This window comes from Lichenostomus cassidix, chromosome 20, assembly GCF_008360975.1.
Source record: "Lichenostomus cassidix isolate B80296 chromosome 20, HeHo_3.0, whole genome shotgun sequence".
In the NCBI taxonomy this organism is placed as follows: domain Eukaryota; kingdom Metazoa; phylum Chordata; class Aves; order Passeriformes; family Meliphagidae; genus Lichenostomus; species Lichenostomus cassidix.
This window is the reverse complement of record NC_139500.1, coordinates 6,027,826-6,047,394: the sequence shown is the minus strand read 5'-3', so window position 1 is coordinate 6,047,394 and position 19,569 is coordinate 6,027,826. Positions and strand designations below refer to the sequence as shown.

General features: G+C 52.7%; 1 protein-coding gene across 1 annotated transcript; it reads left to right on the top strand.

The window, feature by feature from the left end:
- Positions 1–3,022: 3,022 nt before the first annotated feature.
- EEF1A2 (eukaryotic translation elongation factor 1 alpha 2) lies at positions 3,023–17,680 on the top strand. The gene is made up of 8 exons (XM_085079707.1): positions 3,023–3,161; positions 4,642–4,864; positions 8,914–9,093; positions 10,147–10,443; positions 14,541–14,691; positions 16,086–16,342; positions 16,428–16,662; positions 17,333–17,680. Exons 2-8 carry the CDS (start codon positions 4,721–4,723, stop codon positions 17,458–17,460), a joined length of 1,392 nt encoding a protein of 463 aa, XP_084935833.1. The 5' UTR covers positions 3,023–3,161; positions 4,642–4,720; the 3' UTR covers positions 17,461–17,680.
- Positions 17,681–19,569: the final 1,889 nt, after the last annotated feature.

Here is a 19,569-nt window from a genome sequence, read left to right as displayed (position 1 = left end):
TGTTCTGTGTGCTCTGGCAGTCAGGATTGCTGTGGGATGCATGATGTGTACATGGGGAGAGGATGGTCAGTGCTGTGGTGTTTTGAGCTTGCCTGCTTTCAGCAGATGCTAAATGTTGAAATGTCAGGGTGAAAAGCCTCTGCAAAGCCTCCAAAGCTGGTGTGGAAGGAGCTGGAAGCCTGACCATGGGAAGAAGGAAACCCAACAGACTCCACTGTGTTCACAAACTGCCTTCTGGAGGACAACCACTGCCCTACTCACCTTTGATCTGCTTTTCTGACGGCTCTTGCATGAGGCCAGGCTGCACTGCTTCCTTTCAAGGACTGTATTTCTTTGCACAGGAAGAAAATAGCATTTTACAGCCATCCCTGTGTCCAACCTCAACTATTCCCTAGCGAGAGCAGAGTTCCTGGAGCGACAATTCCCCGTGGCTGCCATCTGCCCTGCCCAAACCCCCTCCTTCAGAGGAGACCTGATGCATTTTATGGTGGCAAACACCCAAGTGCTCAGGGAGCTGAACACTCACGGGCAGAAACACCCCCAGTGCCAGGCAAATCCAGGCAGGCAGCCTGGGGTGTTTGCATCCCACATTCATACAAATTACCAGCACTGCAGATTATTCCCTCTCCCAGTCACACCATAGCTTGGGGACACACCTCTCAGGGAAAAAAAAATAAATTCCAGTTGTTATGTCTGAGCAAATGAAAATTTTAGCAAGTTTAAAGCATCAAATCTCAACCCAGGGGCTGTGGGGCTGGATGGGGTCGAGCTGATGATGAAAGGAGTAAGAAGTCCCAGCCATGTGTGTGTGCAGCCTGCCCATCCCTTTGGGAAAAAGGGGGTTTTCTGTTCTCTTGAGTCACCCCAAATCATCTGGTGATGGGTTATGGCGAGGGTGAATCAAGCCTAAAAATGATGCAGGGGAATTGTTTCAGCTGGGATGTGAATCTGACACCAGATGGAAGGAGACGAGGCGCTAAACTTCAGCCGCCCTCAGATTTCTCTTGCTCTGGTCTCTCTTATTTTACACGGCTGAACATTGAAGGGCAGATTTACAGTTTTTTGAGAGAGAACATTATTGCACTCAGGCATGACGTGAGCTTGATGGTCCCCAGGTCCCACATGTGTTCAGTGAAGCCCTTTGCCCCCAGTGCCAGGCAAACCTGGGCACACAGCTGTGGCTTTAAGCCTCTCGCAGGCTGGGGGTAAAGTGGCTTAAGGGAGCTGGGATTAGCCAGGTCTGCCAGCCCTCTGTCCTGCTCAGGTCCTGGACTATTTATAGGCTGATGGGCCGTCAGGCTCTATTTCAGTGCAGAACAGGCCACTGCCCAGTTCCCTTCTTCCTGACTGGGAAGAGGGGTGGAAACTAAAATTTTATTTATTGGAGAAGGAAAAAAGTCAGGAGAGATTCATACCACACTCAGCTGGTAGAGGTGACCAGGATTTACTCCGTCCCCATCTTCATTGGCAAACTCAGCCTTTGCCCCACAGAAGGTCAGTTCCCAGCCTGCCTCAGCCCTTGTATAAAAAAAAGGACAAAGCACTAAAATATGGATAGGAAGAATAAGGGTTTTATAAACCTCTTCCTCCTCCAGGTTATCACACTTGCTGTCCATGTCCAGCCCACCCTGACCTGTGGTAAATCTTCTGCTCCTGTCCCAAAACAAGGCTGGGGTAATCTCTTTAAATGCTCTTAGAGCCTTCTCCTTGGAAGTTTATTTTTATTTTTTCTGGCATTCAGTGCATTTTATGTTGTGTAAGGAATGCTTCATAAAAATAAAAGATAGCTTGACTATCATATTTCTAAGAAAATACTAATGAGCAATAATATTCATTAAGAAAGGCCTCCCTTTGAGCACTAATGAGAATTTAGGAACATTTTTATCCACATGAAAATTAGTTTTTAACACTTATTCTAGGAAGATAAGAGTAGTTTAATAGGGGTACCTGAGTTAGCTGTTAAATTCATTGGAAGGATGGTCTGGGCCATAAAATTGATCTGGATTATTGCATATCTTTATTCAAGATTAGCTTACTTATGACCTATATTTGCCTTTGGGACACAGAAAATTTTGGACGGGCCTTGGAAATGCACAGCTGACACAGATATGAACATTCTGACCACTAAATATTAATTATTTTATGCAAAGAAAATGTCATTATATTACTGAAGGAGATTACTTATGGTTTCCTTGTCCTCCTAGGTCGAAGTTCCCCCTGTCCTGCAGCCCCTGTGGCAGTACAGCCCTTCAGCACCACTGGCCCCACTAGGGACAGAGCAAAGGATGTGGGATTTGATGGCCTCTCCAATCCCAAGTCCCTTCAGTCCCAGGCTGCCATAGGGCATCAAAGCCCCCTGAGCCAGCACTTCCATAATCTTCCCTGCCTTCCAAAAAGCCCTTCCCTCCATCTACCTCTCTTTCTCCATCCCTCTATCCCTTGTCTCTTCATTTCTTCCATCCCTTCATCTCCCTCTCATGTCTTCATTTTCCATCTCTATTTCTCCATCTTTTATCCTCCCATCTTTTCCCCATCGCTCTACCTTCCATCCTGCTGTTTTCCACTGATTTCAGTCTTCCATCCTTCCATCTTCCCATGCCTCCATATTCCATCCCTTCACCTCTCCATTTATCCTCAATTTTCCCATCCTTTCATCTTCCTCCCATCCTTCTGCCTTCTCCCTCTCTCCTCCTCCCTCTCATGCCTTCATCTTCCATGTCTCCTATCTCTCCATCTTTTATCCTTGCACCTTCCTCCCATCCCTCAATTATCCAACTTGCTGTCTCCCTCTGACTTCATCTTCCATCCTTCCATCTTCCCATCCCTCCATCTTCCACCCCTCCATTTCCTCCCCACCTCTCCGTTTTTCCCATCCCTTTATCTCCCATCCTTCCACCTCCTTCCCATCCTTCCACATTCCCTCCCAGTCCCCCGTCTCTCCCGCCTCTCCCTCCTCCTCCTCGTCCTCCTCCTCCCCCCGTCCCCCCCGCGCCTCCTCCTCCTCCTCCTCCTCCTCCTCCTCCCCCGCCCGGTACCGCATTGCCGTAGTGCGGGGGGGCCGCTGCATTGCGCTGCCGCCGTCGATAGGTGGGCCCCTCCCGCGGAGATAAAGCCGGCGGAGCCCAAGCCGGCAGCCTCTGGCCGCCCCGACCGCCGCCCCGGTAAGAGCTGCGGGACCCCGGCGGGATGGGGGGGACAGCCGGGATGCGGGGGGGTGTCCTGCCCCGGGGGATCAGTGCCCCCCCTGTGTGTGTGGGTGCTGTCAGCCCCTGGGGTGGGGGTACCATTCCTTCACGGATGGGGCTGGACCATTCCTTCATCCCGCAGGTGCGTCTTCCCGCAGGTGGGAAAGAACACGCAAAGCCGTGGTGCTTCAGGACGTGAAAATCCTTCTGAATGCTGTGCATGAGGAGGAAAACCTGATAATCCCCCCAGCCCCCCCCTCCCCTCCCCCCACGCTGCCTCTAGAATCATAGAATCCTCGAATGATTTGGGTTGGAAGGACCTTAAAGATCATCTCGTTCCAACCCCCCTGCCATGGGCAGAGATGCCTTTAGCTCCTTGGGGAAGGAAAAAAAAATTCCCCAATTCCCAAAGCGATCCCTCATTTCTCCCCCGGATGCCGGGGATGTGCGGGGGGAGAGGGACCCGCACCCAGGACTGTGAGCTCCGGGATCGGGCATCACCGTGGAGCCGCAAAATGGCCAGATCCGGGCTGGCTGGGTTCAAGGGCAGGAGGGACGGGACAGCCGCGGCTCCTGCTGCCCAGGGAAGCTTCTCGCTGGGAACGTTATCACCCGCATGACTGAATCGCTATTAGAGCAGCAAACTCCTCCTGACCTCCTTTACTTCTGCGGGCAGATTCGTGAAATTGGATTTTATTAGACGTCAGATTAAAGCTCCTAATTGTGCCCGGTTTGTGTGCAGCTGCAGAGCCATGGCAACGCCGGGAGATGCCAGGACAGCTCCCCGGATATACCCCGTTTGCGTTTTTAGCCTCCTCCCTCTGTTCCATCCAGTTTCACGGCAGCAAAATATAATAAACCTCCCCAGTGAAGGCTCAGGCGAGCCCTCGGCAGCCCCGCTGTTGGCAGCCCTGCTCGGGGGAGCAGGCGAGGGCTATTTTTGTCCGCCCCATTTTGCAGACACCCTGTTGTCACCTGAACTGTGCCCAGCTGGGGAGTGGTGAGGGCAGCCCGGGAGGAAGGGCACCCTCGGCTCCTCCCAGGGCACCCACGCCATGGAGGAGATGCCCTCGGGTTTGGAAAGAGCGAGAAGGCAGCCCTGAGTGGCAGGAAGGTTTTTTTTTCCAGGGAGGAAGGGCACCTTCGAAGCATCGATGACGTAGCGCTGGGAGCTGGGGGTCTCCGCGAGGGCGGTGGAGGGCAAGATGCCGAAAAACACGGCATCTCGCTGAGACTTGGAGGCTGGACGTGGCAGCCCGAAATAGCCCGGCTGGCCTCCTCCGGGGGCAGGCTGGCTCTGACCCAGCCCGGCCAGGGCTGCCAGACGAGGCCGGGCACCCCCGGGCGCATGGTCCAGCGGGAAGGTGGGGCGAGGGGAGGACAGCCTTTCCAGAAGGGCTGGGAGGGGGGCTGGCACAGGGGGGCTCTTTTGACGCTCCTGCCTCTTCCCCCGCAGCCTCCCCCAAAAGGCAGCTGCGTTCCCACCGCCCTCCCCAGCGCCGCCCGCCCCGGCCAGCCCCGCGTAGCCCAGCAGCATGGGGAAGGAGAAGACGCACATCAACATCGTCGTCATCGGGCATGTGGACTCTGGGAAATCCACCACCACCGGGCACCTCATCTACAAATGCGGGGGCATCGACAAACGGACCATTGAGAAATTCGAGAAGGAGGCTGCCGAGGTGAGGAGCCCGCCCCTCCGCCTGCCCCCACCCCGCATTCCCGCCCGCGGGGATGCTCCGCGCTGAGCCCCACGAGCATCCCACCGGCAGTATGCCCCTTTTGCCGGTGCTGCCCTTCTCTTACCTTCTATTTCTCCCTTTGTTCCCATCTATTTTTCTCCCTCTGCACCCCTGGGTCTTCCCGACTTCTCTGGCCTTGGGAAAATAGGCCATTTGGGCGCTCGCCACCCTCTTTTCCGGAGCTGGGGGACTCCCTGCTGCCGGCTGGTAATGAGGGCAGGGGCACGGCGAGGGCTGCAAGATGGGTTAGGGAACCAGCAGTAATCACCAGGATTCTGGAAAAGCCACGAACCATGGTGCTTCAAGGCATGAAATTCTTTCTAAATGTGGTGCATGAGGGGAAAAACCTGATAATCCCTCCTTGCCCAGGTCAGGGCTGCCTGAATTTCAGTCTGAAGCATCAGCTTCCAGTGCCTGCTGGGGACAAGGTGAAGCATCAGTTGGATCACTCATTTGATCCAGTTTAAAAACCCCATTCCCGTTTTCCTCGGGCAGGTGGTCTGGTGTGCAGTGTGATTGGTAGCCTATGATACAGAAAAACTGGCTGGAAATCTGAGCATTTGAGTTAAATCCTTTTGTTTGACCCTTATAATGGTAGCATTTATAGCAATTTTATCGTGCGTGCATTTAGCAGCTGTCATGCAGCAAAGGAAGCACCACCCGATACCTGTAACATGGCAAACCCCGAGATTAGAGAGGGAGAAATAGACTTGGGAAGAAAAATGTGAATTGGGAGTCCTGAGAAATAAATGATGGTAAATTCTAGAGAGGTGGGTGAGCTGGGAACAGCTTGTGTTATCCATAGGGCAGCTCCTGTCACTCAGAAGATGGCTTGTCGTCATCGCTCAGGGAATCTTTAATGCAGATGTCCCTCATTTTTTTTTTTTTTTTCTGGTGAAGATCCCACATTTCCATGGAAAAAAAAAATTTCACAGAGCTGTCACTCCCACTCCTGATTTCACATTTTGCTGTCCATCTGTCTTAACCTTTTTTATTTGCTGATAGCATCCGAGCTAAACCCCCCATTTTCCTGCCTCACTTTCAGCCTTTTTTTCCGGTCCTTAAGCCAAGAGTCTCTTCCTTCATACAAAATGATCCCTGTGCCCTGGTTTAAAATGACTGGTGATGTCCTCCCACAAATTCCCTCCCCTTTACCTATAAGATCAGATAAGGCATGATAAGGTTATCGTCGATGTGATTACAGTGATTTTAATTGAACAGACACTTTCACTGACTTGCCAGGATCTGCGGGCACCGGAGGCTGCTATTAATAGCCTATTGACTGAGCTTACAGACTCCATTTTCTGATGCAGGGCTGGGGAAGGGTTTGCTTCCATTAGGTGGCATTCACAGGAAATGGAGGCCTGCGTGCACCCAAAAAGCCAACAAAAATCCCAGGGCCTGTTATTTGATTTAAGAGAAAAGAGCGAGGATTTCTCCCTTTTTTTCTTTTGGTTCAAGGACAGAGGTAACAGTATCTCTGAAAGAAGAGTTGTTCTGTTAAAAAAAAAAAATTAAAAAATCAGTATTTGCGACCTCCGAATAGAAAGCTGTCCCTCTGCTGGGGTTTGATCAGGGAAAATCAGGCTATTTCTGTCACTGAACAGGGAAGGTATTGTGCAGAGCTAGATAATACCCTGGGTTTTTCAACACCAGCTCTGGGTAACTGAATACACCCCGTGAAAGGAGGGAAACTGTTTGCTAAATAAAGGATCTCATTTGTCTTCACGTTCCGTGTGATGCCGAGCTCTGGGGGGGTCTCACACGTGATGGGCAGCTGGTGGTGTGTGTGGACATGGCTGATGGCAAGAAGGTGCTGAGTCCTGCTCAGCTCCTCTGGGAGAGCCAGGCTCTGTGCCTCAGTTTCCCCATCCAGAAGGGAGGGAATAGGCTGCTGATGGGGGAAGAGCTGTGGGATGTGCTGATTGACCTCCTGCCCAAGAGCAGCCCATTATTAATGCAATGCACAAATGCACAATTCCCTGCTGTATCTCCGTTTCCAGCGGTAAATGAGCACACTGATGACTCCTCCCTGTTCCCTGGGAAGGAGGAGTTTGATGTGCAGCCTGGAAAGGGTTAACCTGGCCCCATCCCTGGAAGTATTCAAGGCCAAGCTGGATGGGATTTAGAGCAGTCTGGTTCAAAAGTGCCCCTGTCCATGGCAGAGGCGTTGGAAGGAGATGACCTCTGAGGTCTTTTCCAACCCAAGACATTTTGAGGTTCTAAAAACCTCCAAGCTCCTGCTCTACCCCCTCACTAAATCCAGTGTCAGGAGAGAGCTTGGGAGCAGAGATTTGATTCTGGATTTTTCCATCCCAGTGAGAGCTCACAGCTTGCCCGCAGAGATGGGGCATCACCTCCTCGACCTGGCATCCCCTCAGAGGAGGGGAAGTCTTGCCCCTGGCTTTAGGATTTTGCTCGTAATCCTCCAGAGCAAGCTGCAAAGTCATCGCAGCACTCAGCTGTTATGAAACAGGCTGTGACCATTAATTCCTTGTGCTGGCTGGGAACAGGGCTGGAGTGTGGGAGATGAAGCAGACCAGCCCCTGGGCACGGTGTGGGCAGGGCAGGTTGGGATGTGGTGCTGTGTTCTCTTTCTTGGCAAGGCTCAGCCCTGGAGCGTTCGGTAGCTTCCTTCTGATTAGTGATTGATAATGGGCCAGAAGCAAATGTGGTTGCAGAGAACAGAGGGATGGAGGGATGGATGGATAGATGGATGGATGAATGGGAGCAGGGCATCACAGCTCTGACCTTGCATAGCAGTAGGAGACCATTAAATAATCTGGAAATGACCTAAATTCCATTTTTTGCCTTACAACCCCCTTGCATCTGAGGCCAGGTGCTGATGGCTGCAGCCCATTCATCCCTTGCTTTGGCCAGGCCCCCTGACTGCCCCAGGACACAGTGTGGTCAGCAAGGCTGGGCTTGTCCTGCCCCACCTCCACCTTGGCAGGATCCCAGCTCAGACTGGGAGCACGACCTCCATGCTGGAGGGGAATCCAGCTCTCCCTGGTGCTGTGACGTCAAAAGGCTCCAACCCAAAGGAGAAGGCAGTTCAGAAGTGCCACCGTGGTTTTACCAGGGAATGTGCTTTATCACCGGGCAGAAAGATTTACTGGAGCTAATCTCCCCCAGCATGATTTCCTGCATTACAATGTTGGCTGAGATTTTGGCCATTTGGCAACGACAGTTGGTCTGGCTGCAGCTCACAGTAGCTTTTCCTGTGAATTTGCACACTCTGTGGCAAAAATCAATCACGTTTCTATTCTGCTCATAGCAACCATCTCTCATTTCATTTTCTTTTAACCCATTCCACTCCTACACCCCTGCCAGTTGTGGGCTCACTCAGGCAGCAATGCATTTTCCCATTAACCAGCTGCCTCACAGGTCTGAGTCATGGATTAAAATCACAGAATCAGAGAATCATTTAGGTTGGAAAAGCCCTCTAAGATCATCGAGTCCAACCATTAACCCAGCACTGCCAAATCCACCATTAGACCATGTCCCTACTTGTGTACCTCTGGGACCCATGGGAAACAAAACAAAATAAATCTCATAAACAGACCTTTTTCAATAACTCAATTAAGATTAGAAAATGGTATAAGTATATAAATATTTTGTGTGACAAGAAACAGCTTTCCATGTTTCTGTACAGGATTTTCCAGCAGCAGTGCAGGACTGTGATGTTTCATGGAAGAGACCTCATGGGTTGATGCCTTCAGGTCCTGCCCATCCAGTCCCACTCACAAATTCACTCCATGGCTCTTCCAGCCTCTCCTACATCCTGTTGAGGAACAATTTGAGAACATCTCTTTTTGCCTGTATTTATTAGCAAATAGACCACAGCTCCCACTGAATTTTGGGAATTTCGCCTTCAATGTTTTCAGTGTGACCCTGTGTGAGCTTGGGAAGTAGCCTGGAGGGTGGGAGGTCATCACCAGTGCTGTGGGCTTGGGTTTCTCACTGATTCTTACCTCTCTGTTGGCCAGATGGGGAAGGGGTCCTTCAAATACGCCTGGGTGCTGGACAAGCTGAAGGCTGAGCGCGAGCGTGGCATCACCATTGACATCTCCCTCTGGAAGTTTGAGACCACCAAGTACTACATCACCATCATTGACGCCCCTGGCCACAGGGACTTCATCAAGAACATGATCACCGGGACCTCCCAGGTGAGAAATGGGGCTCAGGGGATGGGGGGCTGCTGGAGAGGGGAGGCTGAGGCTTGGTGAGAATCTCAGGGTCATGCAGGTGCTGTTGGAGTACTTTTGGAGGTGGGGAGTTGAGAGAGCAGACTGAGGAGTGTTCAGCAGTGTCCACCCCAGAGACTGGGTGGCACCAGGGGACACAGAATGCCATGGTGCTGCAGCTCCCCGGGTGTCTGGGAGAAAAGGTGTCTTTGGGCACAAAGAGGTGATTTCTCCACCCCATTTCTACCCCCATGAGAAGGTGAGGATGAAGAGAGGTGAGGCCTCTCTGGGAGCTGGAATGCTGTGAGCTACAGGCCTTTGTGTGAAGTATCTCCACATTATTTTAGCCTCGGCCAAATGAGGTGCACAAGAAATTTCCATCAATCCACTAAGTTTTAGTGGTTAATGAGACTCCACAGATTTTTTCTCTTTCCTTTTCCTCGAAACAGCTGTCTTTGTCCCACAAACCACATCATATTACCAAATCAAAATGCCAAAAGCCTTCCAATAAAGGGTGGTTTCCCCTCATTGAGTTGCTGGACATTCCTGCATCTCCCTGTGGCTGATGGGTGCAGGGTGAACCCCACTATGTGCCCAGTGAGATTCCCATTGAGATACCAGTTGGGCTGAGCATGGCTCTCTGTCAAACCCAGGCAGCTTCTGCTAGGAGCTTTGGGTACAAAAGTAATCTGGGGAATGGTTTCCATGGCTGGAGTCACATCTGCCACCCAGGCAGGTTTTTTTGCAAGACTTCAGAAGGGTTTTAAATAAGACCTTGTCTGCAGATGATCAAGATGAGGTCCTGCTCAGAGTTATGCAGCCTGCAGGGATCCACCCTGGTGGGTCTCACCCACCATGCAGAACCATGTAGGGTTGGCAAGTCTGAAATAGCACAGCTAGGTTAGTTTTGAGGTGGATCAACAGGGTTATGGGTAGCAGCTGGCAGGGAGTCATCAGGCACTCCCTCAAAGCCCTCAGGGGTGTCACCAGGTGCTCTCTGGGGACAGCAGCAGTTCATTTGCTGTCTCCCCCCAGGCTGACTGCGCCGTGCTGATCGTCGCTGCGGGTGTGGGTGAATTCGAAGCTGGCATCTCCAAGAACGGGCAGACCCGCGAGCACGCCCTGCTGGCTTACACCCTGGGGGTGAAGCAGCTCATCGTGGGCATCAACAAGATGGATTCCACAGAGCCCCCCTACAGCGAGAAGCGCTACGATGAGATCGTCAAGGAGGTCAGCGCCTACATCAAGAAGATCGGCTACAACCCAGCCACAGTTCCCTTCGTGCCCATCTCGGGCTGGCATGGAGACAACATGCTGGAGCCCTCTCCCAATGTAAGTGTGCCTCGTGGTAGACTTCTGCCCCCACCCTGGGGATCCTGACCTGGGCTGAAGATGAACTCTGTGCTCTGCAAACATTTTGTGCACCCGTTGTGCACAAAGGGCTGTGTTGGCAGCACAGATGATGTGTCACAGAGCTCTGCTTGGCCCTGGGCAGGATGAATGGGCTTGCTGTTCATGGGTGCTGTGCCCTGGCCAGGCACCCCAGCAGCTAAACATGAGCACCTTCAGGAGATGATCTGTCTGGCTTTGCCACTGGGCTGGGATTGGAAGTTTTTGCTGTGTCAGAAGTCATGGGGACCTTAGAGCAGCAATTGTCACTCTCAGCAGGAGCAGCGGGAGTGTTTTTAGGGCATTGTTTTCTGAGGGGAATAACACAATCTGGTGTCAGGCTTGGAGCAGTTCCCACTGTGCAGCCAGGCTCCCTCATTCTAGGCCTCAGGTCTCCTTTCCCATCCATGCTCTGTGTCACTGCAGTGGCCAAACCTCCAGTTCCACTGCTGGGTTCTCACTTCTAAAGGTGACATTTTCTTGAGGAAGTACCAGGTTTCCCATGCGAAAACCACAGTTCCCTAGAGCATCCATGTGGGGCTTCTCCTTTTCCAGTTGGTTTGTACTCCCTCTCTGATGGGGAGACAAAGGCAGGGTGGGCCTGTGCCATCATTTCATACAACAGAAAGAAGAGCTTAAGAAGGATGGAGGTTTTTGGCAGACAGGCTGCCCATAACACTTGTTATTTTGACAGTTTTTGTTTTTGTTGGAAAAAAAGCTACCCCAGGGTTAGTCTTCTAAAGAAATGATGGGCTGGGGAGTTCTGGCCAGAGGAAGGCTCCTGCTCTCCTGATGACTTCTGTGTGACCTTGAGCAAGTTGCTCAGATCAGAAACCCCAGGAATCTCTTGTGAAACCAGTGGGAAATTCGATGCTTGGGGGGACTTCAGGACATCACCTGTGGATTACAGGGCAGGGCTCTGTGGTGAGGGAGGCAATCCATGAGTCCACAGCAACTGAGGGAGGTCAGGGATCACAGGCCTGAGCGAGAAGAGTGCTGCAATGCAAACTCACACAGTCATGAAACACAGCTCCTGCCCTGCACAGGAAAGGCAGCTCGCTTGGGATGGTTTGGAAGGAAGGAGTGTTTGGGGTGCTTGGGAGATTCCTGTTCCCTGAGGAGCAGAGCTGGGATAAAGGTCAGCCCTGGCCATGCCAAACCCAGCCCCGTGCTTCCTGGGTGCCTCAAATCAGGCAGGCTCCAAATGTCAGCAGCTGCTGGGCTGGGAAGATGATCCTGAACAATTCTCCTATTAATAGGCAGCAGAGGGAGCAGGAGGGGCTCAGTGGCTCCCTTCCTCCAGAGGGGTCTCAGGGCAGTTTCTCAGTGTGATGTGCTGCCTGAGGGGGTGAAATAACTCTCTCCTTTGTCCTAAGGAGGCAACTGGCTCCTGGGTGCTCCCTGAGCTAGGGAATTGGGAAGAAAACCTGGCATGAGCTCTGCTGGAGAAGGTGCAGGGACAGACTCCTCCTCCCCACATTGCACCACCTCTCGGAAAGCTTAAGCAGGAAGCTGGTGTAGATGTCTCTTCTCTCCTTCCTTCCCTGAAAAAGCTCTGATTATTTTCACTTGTAATTTCTGGACAGGTTTCACTGAAGCACAAGGCAGTCAAGTGACTTGTCTGTCTGTCAGGGGACTTATCAGAAAGTGGGGATTAGAGTCATGATGTCCCTGCAGCTCCTGCTGCCTCTGAGCAAGGGGGGTGTGGTGGTATGTCAGGCTGGAACCAGCTCTGTGTGGGAGACTCCAGCCCACGTCCCTGTTGCACAGAATCCCAAGGCCAACTGCAAAAAAATGACAGCTAGGCTGTGCTTCCATCAAAGTTTGGCATTTGAGAGGTTTTTGGGAAATGGGGCATTGTGTGAAGCAGGTTTCTGGTGCTGTAGCTGGCAGAATGGGGTCATTCCATGTGGTTTGGAAGACTTTCACCCCATGGGATGCTGCAGCCCAAACACACCCAGTCTGTGGTGCAAAGAGTGTGGTGGCCTGGGGCTGCAGCCTCAACATTGGGATGTGTGGGTGGGGATGTTGGGATGTTCATGGGCTGGGGAAAATCAGGGAAAGGTGACTTCTCTGTAAATAGACTTTGAGTGTGAAAGAGCTGGAGCTCTATTTTGGGGGGCTGGAGCCTGTCTGCCTGCAGGATTTGGTCAGATCCTACTTTTGTCACAGGAGTGGTGGAGTAGGAATTGCTCTTTGGGAAGCAGATTTGGGGAATTCATGACAGAGGTTTTGTTTGGGTGGCCATAGAAGGTAGCACAAACCAGGTTCTGCAGATGTTTCTCACCCTCAGGCCATACTGAGGTTTTGCAGAGATTTTTTCCTGGAAGGTGTCTAAGTTTGTCTTTATCTGATGCTTGGCATGTCAGAAGTTCCCTGGAGGGAGGGGTGGCTCTGACAGCCAGGTGTCATGGGCAGAGGTTGTCATTTTCCCGTGTGCCAGCGCTGTATGGGGCAGAGGGACAGGTGCTGTGGGCACTTGGTGGCCATGCCATCCTCGAGAGCAGAGCCCATGGGCAGGTGGTCACTGGGCAGCTGCTGGCACAGGTCCCTGCCTGGCATTTGGTCCACAGAACAGCAGGATGGGGGAAGGTCTGAGTCATCCTGCACATCACACGAGGCTCCCTCGCTGCCTGCATGGAGTTTTCATTTTGCCAAGCTGTTGCCTGGTGCTGGGTCTGGCTGCTCAGCAGGAGCTGCAGTGCCCTGGGAAGAACCCACTGCAGAAGTGTCCCCAAGCTCCTCCTCCCACTGCCACCAAGAGAGACAAGTGGTGTCAGACATGACCCTCTGGAGGGGGCTGACCTGAATGCTTTGGATGCAGGCTGAATTCCCTAGATGCATCCAGTCTTTCCCTCTCTCCTTCCCAAAGCTAGTGCAGATTGCAGGACAGAAAACCAGCCCTGGCACAGCCACATCCTCTGGGGCACTTCTGGGGTCTTGCTTCACCCCAGCCCCCCATGCCCACTGCACTGTGCTGCTGGTGTTGGTGCTAAGGGAAAAAAGCCACATCCGTGAAGTGTGTGATGGATTTGGGACACATGGGAAGCATTTGACATTGGAATGGGAAAATACTGTCTAACCATCTCTGTGCAGAGGCAGGGGAATGACCTTGCAGACTCTGATGGCTGCTTTTTGTATTAGGGCTGTCTCAGACCCGGCCTAAATTTTTTTACCAGCAAGCTGCAGGTGTTGCTACAGCTTCCAGATGTGCAGCATCACCCCAATAAAGCCCTGCAGTTCCCCACATTAAACCATGGTACCCAAGCACATTTCCACTCCTCTCCGCCTCTTTTCTTGCCAATTTTTAGTTTCAAAAGTCCAGTTTAGATCAGGAGAAGGAAACAGCTGTGAAAGACAATCCTGTCCCTCGGCAGCCAGGTTTCCATCATCCTCCCAAGGCAGGGTTTAGAATCCAGACCCTGGAGGGGTGATAGCAAGAATGAGTGGGGAGAAGCATCTTCTGGAGCTCGCCTTGGAGAAACTTGGTTCCCAGGACTGAAGGCTGAGCATTTTGCAGCTGAAGCTGCAGCCCCTGTGGTCCCTGAGCTGGAGGCAGCATTCCTGGAGGGCAGGATGCAGGCAGCTGGTGCAGTGCCTGTGGGCTGGTGTTGAAGTGGGGGCTGTGAGTTTGCTGGTGTAACCACTTCCATTCTTTCCTCCTGTTAATGGATGTCTTGCTCATTTCTAGAAGAGAGAGGGGGAGATTGAGCACAGGGGGAATGGCAGGGATGCAAGGATGGCAGAGTGGAAGGAGCTCCCCAGCCCCTGGTAAAGCCAGGACATGGCAGGATTGACTTAATGGAGGTTGTCCTGGTGGGACATCTCTCTGGGTTCATCTCTGGGTACTGAGGACACACACACTCCATGCATGTTGGAAGTGTTCAGGGCCAGGTTGGATGGACCTTGGAGCAACCTGGTCTCATGGAAGATGTCCCTGCCCAAGGCAGAGGGGTGGAACTGGGTGGTCTCTAAGGTCCCATCCAACCCAAACCATTCTGGGGTGTTTCTATGGTTCTCTGTTGCTGCTCTCTCCCCAGATGCCTTGGTTCAAAGGCTGGAAGGTGGAGCGCAAAGAAGGCAATGCCAGCGGGGTGTCCCTCCTGGAGGCCCTGGACACCATCCTGCCCCCGACCCGCCCCACAGACAAACCCCTGCGCCTGCCCCTCCAGGATGTCTACAAGATTGGAGGTGAGCCTTGCCACTGTCCCTCTTCCCTCTGCTTTAACTGGAGTATTCATTCCATGGGAATTTGGGAATGACATTTCCAGGTTTTGGAAGACTGGAGGGATTTGACTCTTCAAACCAGAGATAATGTTGAAGAAAAGGGTGGTAGCTCCAGGGCAAAGACCCCATTTGGGCCTGGGCTGTCTAGGGTGAGGGGGGCATGCCCAAAGGTGCCCAGGGACCAGGGAGGAGCAGCAGGTTTGTGAGATCTCCCCAGGAAACACATGATGCCAAAATGGCTGCAAATTTGTGTGTCCCAGAGGTCCTGGCTGGCCAGGCAAGTTGGGGGCAGCAAAAAACATTCTGTGATCCAGATGAGGGACAAGACCAGCAGGGAGGGCCACTGAGGCTGGCGCATGGCAGCTGGGCTGTGACCTGCCCGAGCTTCCCAAATGCTGGTGTCCATCATCAGCACCTCCTCTTGCCGAGCTGTGCCAGCCATGTAGGGAGTGCCATGGCTGACACGTGTCCCCTTCCCTCTGGAGAGGTGATGGGGACACTTTGCTCTGCTATAAATACCCTGTGAGCTCTCTGACCTGCTGGCATAAGTGGACAGCACTGCTGACTCCCTGGCTGCTGGATCAGGCAGGCATAGCCTTTTCCAGCCCTTTCCCACACTGTTCCAAGGACACATGTCCTGCAGGGGTTGCACGTGGGATTTAGCAGGGTTTTTAATGCAGGCTGTTGTTTGCAGTGGAGATGAAAGGTGGTGAGCAGATCTGTGTCCTTCCCTAGCTCAGCTGGGACAAAGGGATCTGGTTTTACTGGGAGGCAGGTCCTTGGGAAGCAGAGACACTGTGGGGAGAGGGGAGGTGGAGGCAGCAGGGTGGATGTGGAGGAGCAGATGAGACCAGCCGACCTCCCCAGTCTCTTTTTAATGTTGTTTGTCCCAATGATTCTTCACCTGCATCCAAAGGGTGCACCTGCATCCAAGGTCTCCTGGTGACACAGTATATAAGAAATTGCTTTCATGTAATGAGCTACCCTCATTCTCTGTCCCAGCTGGTGGTGTGGCTGTCAGGGATGTGGACAGTGTTGTTGCTGACACGCTATGATGTCCCAGTCCTCCATGCAGAAGATGCCACAGCTGCTCCAAAGAAAGAGCTTTTGGAGCATGTGGATTGCTCAGGGCTTTCTGACTATGAGTTACTTCTTTTTCACAAAATACTGAGTAGGAAGGATGTAATTTTCAAGACCCCAGTGTTTATCTGCTGAAAACTTGGGGGTTTTGGGCAAGGAGTGAACATGTTCTTTGGTGAAAACCACTGGAGAGATCTTGCTTTTGCTGAATCCAGTCTCTGGCCCAGGGATACCCCAAGGAGACTGAATTTTGCTGTGCTCTGTCCTTATCTCCACAGGGATTGGCACAGTCCCCGTGGGCCGAGTGGAGACCGGAATCCTGCGGCCTGGCATGGTGGTCACCTTTGCCCCTGTGAACATCACCACTGAGGTGAAATCCGTGGAGATGCACCACGAGGCCCTGAGCGAAGCTCTGCCTGGGGACAACGTCGGCTTCAACGTGAAGAACGTCTCTGTGAAGGACATCCGCCGCGGCAACGTCTGCGGGGACAGCAAGTCCGACCCGCCGCAGGAGGCAGCGCAGTTCACATCTCAGGTCAGCGGGGATGGTGATGCCACCGTGATGGTTTGCCACCACTCCCCAGCCCTCAGCCTCGCCCTGACCCTGCTCTGTCCCCCAGGTGATCATCCTGAACCACCCTGGCCAGATCAGTGCTGGCTACTCGCCCGTCATCGACTGCCACACTGCACACATCGCCTGCAAGTTCGCCGAGCTGAAGGAGAAGATCGACCGGCGCTCTGGCAAGAAGCTGGAGGACAACCCCAAGTCCCTGAAGTCGGGTGATGCAGCCATCGTGGAGATGATCCCTGGCAAGCCCATGTGTGTGGAGAGCTTCTCCCAGTACCCACCCCTTGGTAAGGGAATGGCTCTTTGGAGGTCACTTGTGGAGGAGCATGAGGGCTCAAAAAATGCTGAGCTTCTCCCAGTTAGGCTGGGGAGGGAGCTGAGGATGTTCTGTTGTTCCCCCATGTGCTGGTGGGGTGGGGCAGGCTCTCTGTCAAGCTGGGTTTCCAAAGGCTGGGTTTTCCCTCTGGGAGCAGAAGACTTCTCCATGGTTACTAAACCCTGATAGTTTCTGAACACAGAAACATTTTCCAGTTTCCTCCTCTCTGCCCTGAAACAACTGGTTAGGGGAGAACGTTTGCTCAGTGGAGACCACCTTTTAATGCAAGGAAGTGCCTTGCTTGAATTCTAGAATGGTGTGGGTGGAAGGGACACTAAAGACCATCTTGTTCCGACCCCTTGCCATGGGCAGGGACACCTTCCACTAGACCAGGCTGATGTTACACATCTGGAAGCTTTAGAATCACTGGGAGCTTACAGAGAAGAGATGTAGTTTAAAAAATAGTAATTTAAATAGAGGGGAGCATCAGGACTGGTGGTCAGAGAAAGGATTTATAGCTCAGGAACCTGTTCCAAGGGCAGGATAACACATGGCACCATGAGGGTGGGGTGTGGATCCCACCTCTGCCCTCCCAGAAGAGCTCAGCCTCAGTGTCTCACTGCCCCTCTGTCCACCCTCAGGCCGCTTCGCTGTCCGTGACATGCGGCAGACCGTGGCCGTGGGCGTCATCAAGAACGTGGAGAAGAAGAGCGGTGGGGCTGGGAAAGTCACCAAGTCTGCCCAGAAGGCCCAGAAGGCTGGCAAATGAATCGTGGGCTCCCAGTGCATCGCGCAGAAACCATCCCTGACACCAGGACGCTGCCACCGTCTCCCCCGGGCGCACGTGTGCACATCAGCTTGTAAGAGTTTATATGTCAACGACTGGATGCTCACCATTAAGGTCCAGTGGAAATTCTTTAAAAGGAAAAGCATGTTCCAGCGTTTGTGAGGCTTCATGTTAATTTTACCAATAAAACTGGTACAACATCCACAGTGGAAAAAAAAAACAAAAAACAAACCAGACCAGACAAACCCCCCCGTCCCCAAAAAAAAACCAAAACAAACCAACCAACCCAAAAGGTGTGGAGCTGTGTGTGTGTGTCTGTCATTGAGAGGGGCTGGGTTGGGTGGGGGTTTGTAGTCCCACGTAGAGTAGATGGTGGGGATGGGCACAGGAGGGCCTGGGATGGAAATAAGGAGGAAGGAGGACAGTTGGGAGCCCATATTCAGGGTGTCAGCCAGCACCCAGCCCTTCCCCAGGTCACACCCATTGACTCAGGTATTCCCCCAGCCTGAAGCAGCGACTGCTCTCACAGCAGTTTTGATGCTCTGCTTAACCAGCTCAAGCCTCTCAAATAATTTTTCAGGGCCTTTATTATATCTTTTTCCATGCAAAATAGGCTTAAGTTGACCTCCTACAGTTATGCCACTGGAGGAAAGGAAAACAAGGCACCCCATGCCTCTGGGAAGGATGAGCAGCATTGCCTTGGGTCTTTGTAAAACCCATCATTTTGGGAGCAGTGACTGAGACTGCCTTCTCTCCCCATTGCTGCTCTGCCTCACACATGGTGGATCCCTCAGCCCTTTCCAAACAACACAACAGGAACATTTCTTCCTGGCTGAAGCCCAGACATGACTCAGGTCTCACAAGAAGCCCCCAGACTCATGGTCTTCACCCAGGGCGGTGTCTTGACTCCCATCACAATCTTGCAAGGTGTGCACCTGTCCCAACGCCATCCAGCTGTCCCCATCCAGAGGGTTGTGGCTGCTGAGGGGCTGGGATTGACCAAAAAGCAACAACCAGCAGCTGTGAGGGGGAAAGAGTGAGAACACTGAGTGTGAGGAGAAGCAGTGGGTGACACAACGGGGCAGGGAAATGGAGGGAGGTGGTGTGAGAGTTGTGCTACCACTACAGCATTCCAGGGATGTTTCCAAGGGACATTCCCTCCCTGAAGGAGGCATTAGGAACCTGCTGGGGCATCCTGAGCTTGTCTGTGCCCGTGACTCGGCTTTCAGGAGGGGACACAGTGCTGGGAACAGCCCTGCATGGTCTCTGTGAAGGGCAGCATCATGCGAGGCTCTTCCCAGGAGAGCTCCAGAGGCACAGGTATCATCATTACTGTTTGTGTCACGAAGCCCTTAATGATCCTAATTAACGTCTGATGCTCTGCAGTGCTGTGTCCCCAGGCAGAGCCTCAAGGAGGTGACATCAGGCTGAGTGAGAGAGCTCTGCATGAACTCACCCTGCCTGCTCCTCCAACACTCTTCCCATCCCATGTCCCAGCCTGGCAGCACCCAGACACAGACCAGCTCCCTGGGACAAGCTCCCCAGAGCTGTCCACAGGCCAGCAAGGCTCCTCACCCCTCTGCACACCCCACATCCACCAGCTTCATCCACCAATGAAGCTTCAATCAGTTTGATGCCCAAGGTCTTTGCAGTCTCTGTGCTCTCTGAAGTTTGTGTCCTTGGCGTGCCACAAATTGGAAGGGGATCTGGGGATCCCTGCAGGCACAGCACAGCCACAGGAGAAAGCTGTTTTCCCACTGATAGTTTAATCCCATCTTCCAGCTCCTCCTGCACTTCCCAGCTCCCGAGGCATGTTTTCCCTGTGCCTCTTCCTGGGTATTTCCAAGCAGGAGAACATCCTCTTGTGCATGATTTTCCTGCATCCTTAAAAGCAGCAGCAACAGGAACTCCTGTGGGAACATCCCTCCCACGCTGGTCAGGAACCTCCAGCTCCCTGGTTCCCCATGGAAGCCAACCCCTGGCACAGCAGGAGTGGGGAAAACCATGGGGTCAGGAGAGGGACAGAGAAGAGCAGGCACAAAACCTGCACTTATGTCTCGCTGCTTTAAAAGCAAAAACAAGTTTGACAAA

Bases quoted from the DNA above. Each gene is read 5' to 3' on its own strand.
- EEF1A2 (XM_085079707.1), top strand. From the start codon at position 4,721: ATGGGGAAGGAGAAGACGCACATCAACATCGTCGTCATCGGGCATGTG. The intron at 4,865-8,913 runs GTGAGGAGCCCG...TCTGTTGGCCAG, and splicing joins TCGAGAAGGAGGCTGCCGAG to ATGGGGAAGGGGTCCTTCAA. The intron at 10,444-14,540 runs GTAAGTGTGCCT...CTCTCTCCCCAG, and splicing joins TGCTGGAGCCCTCTCCCAAT to ATGCCTTGGTTCAAAGGCTG.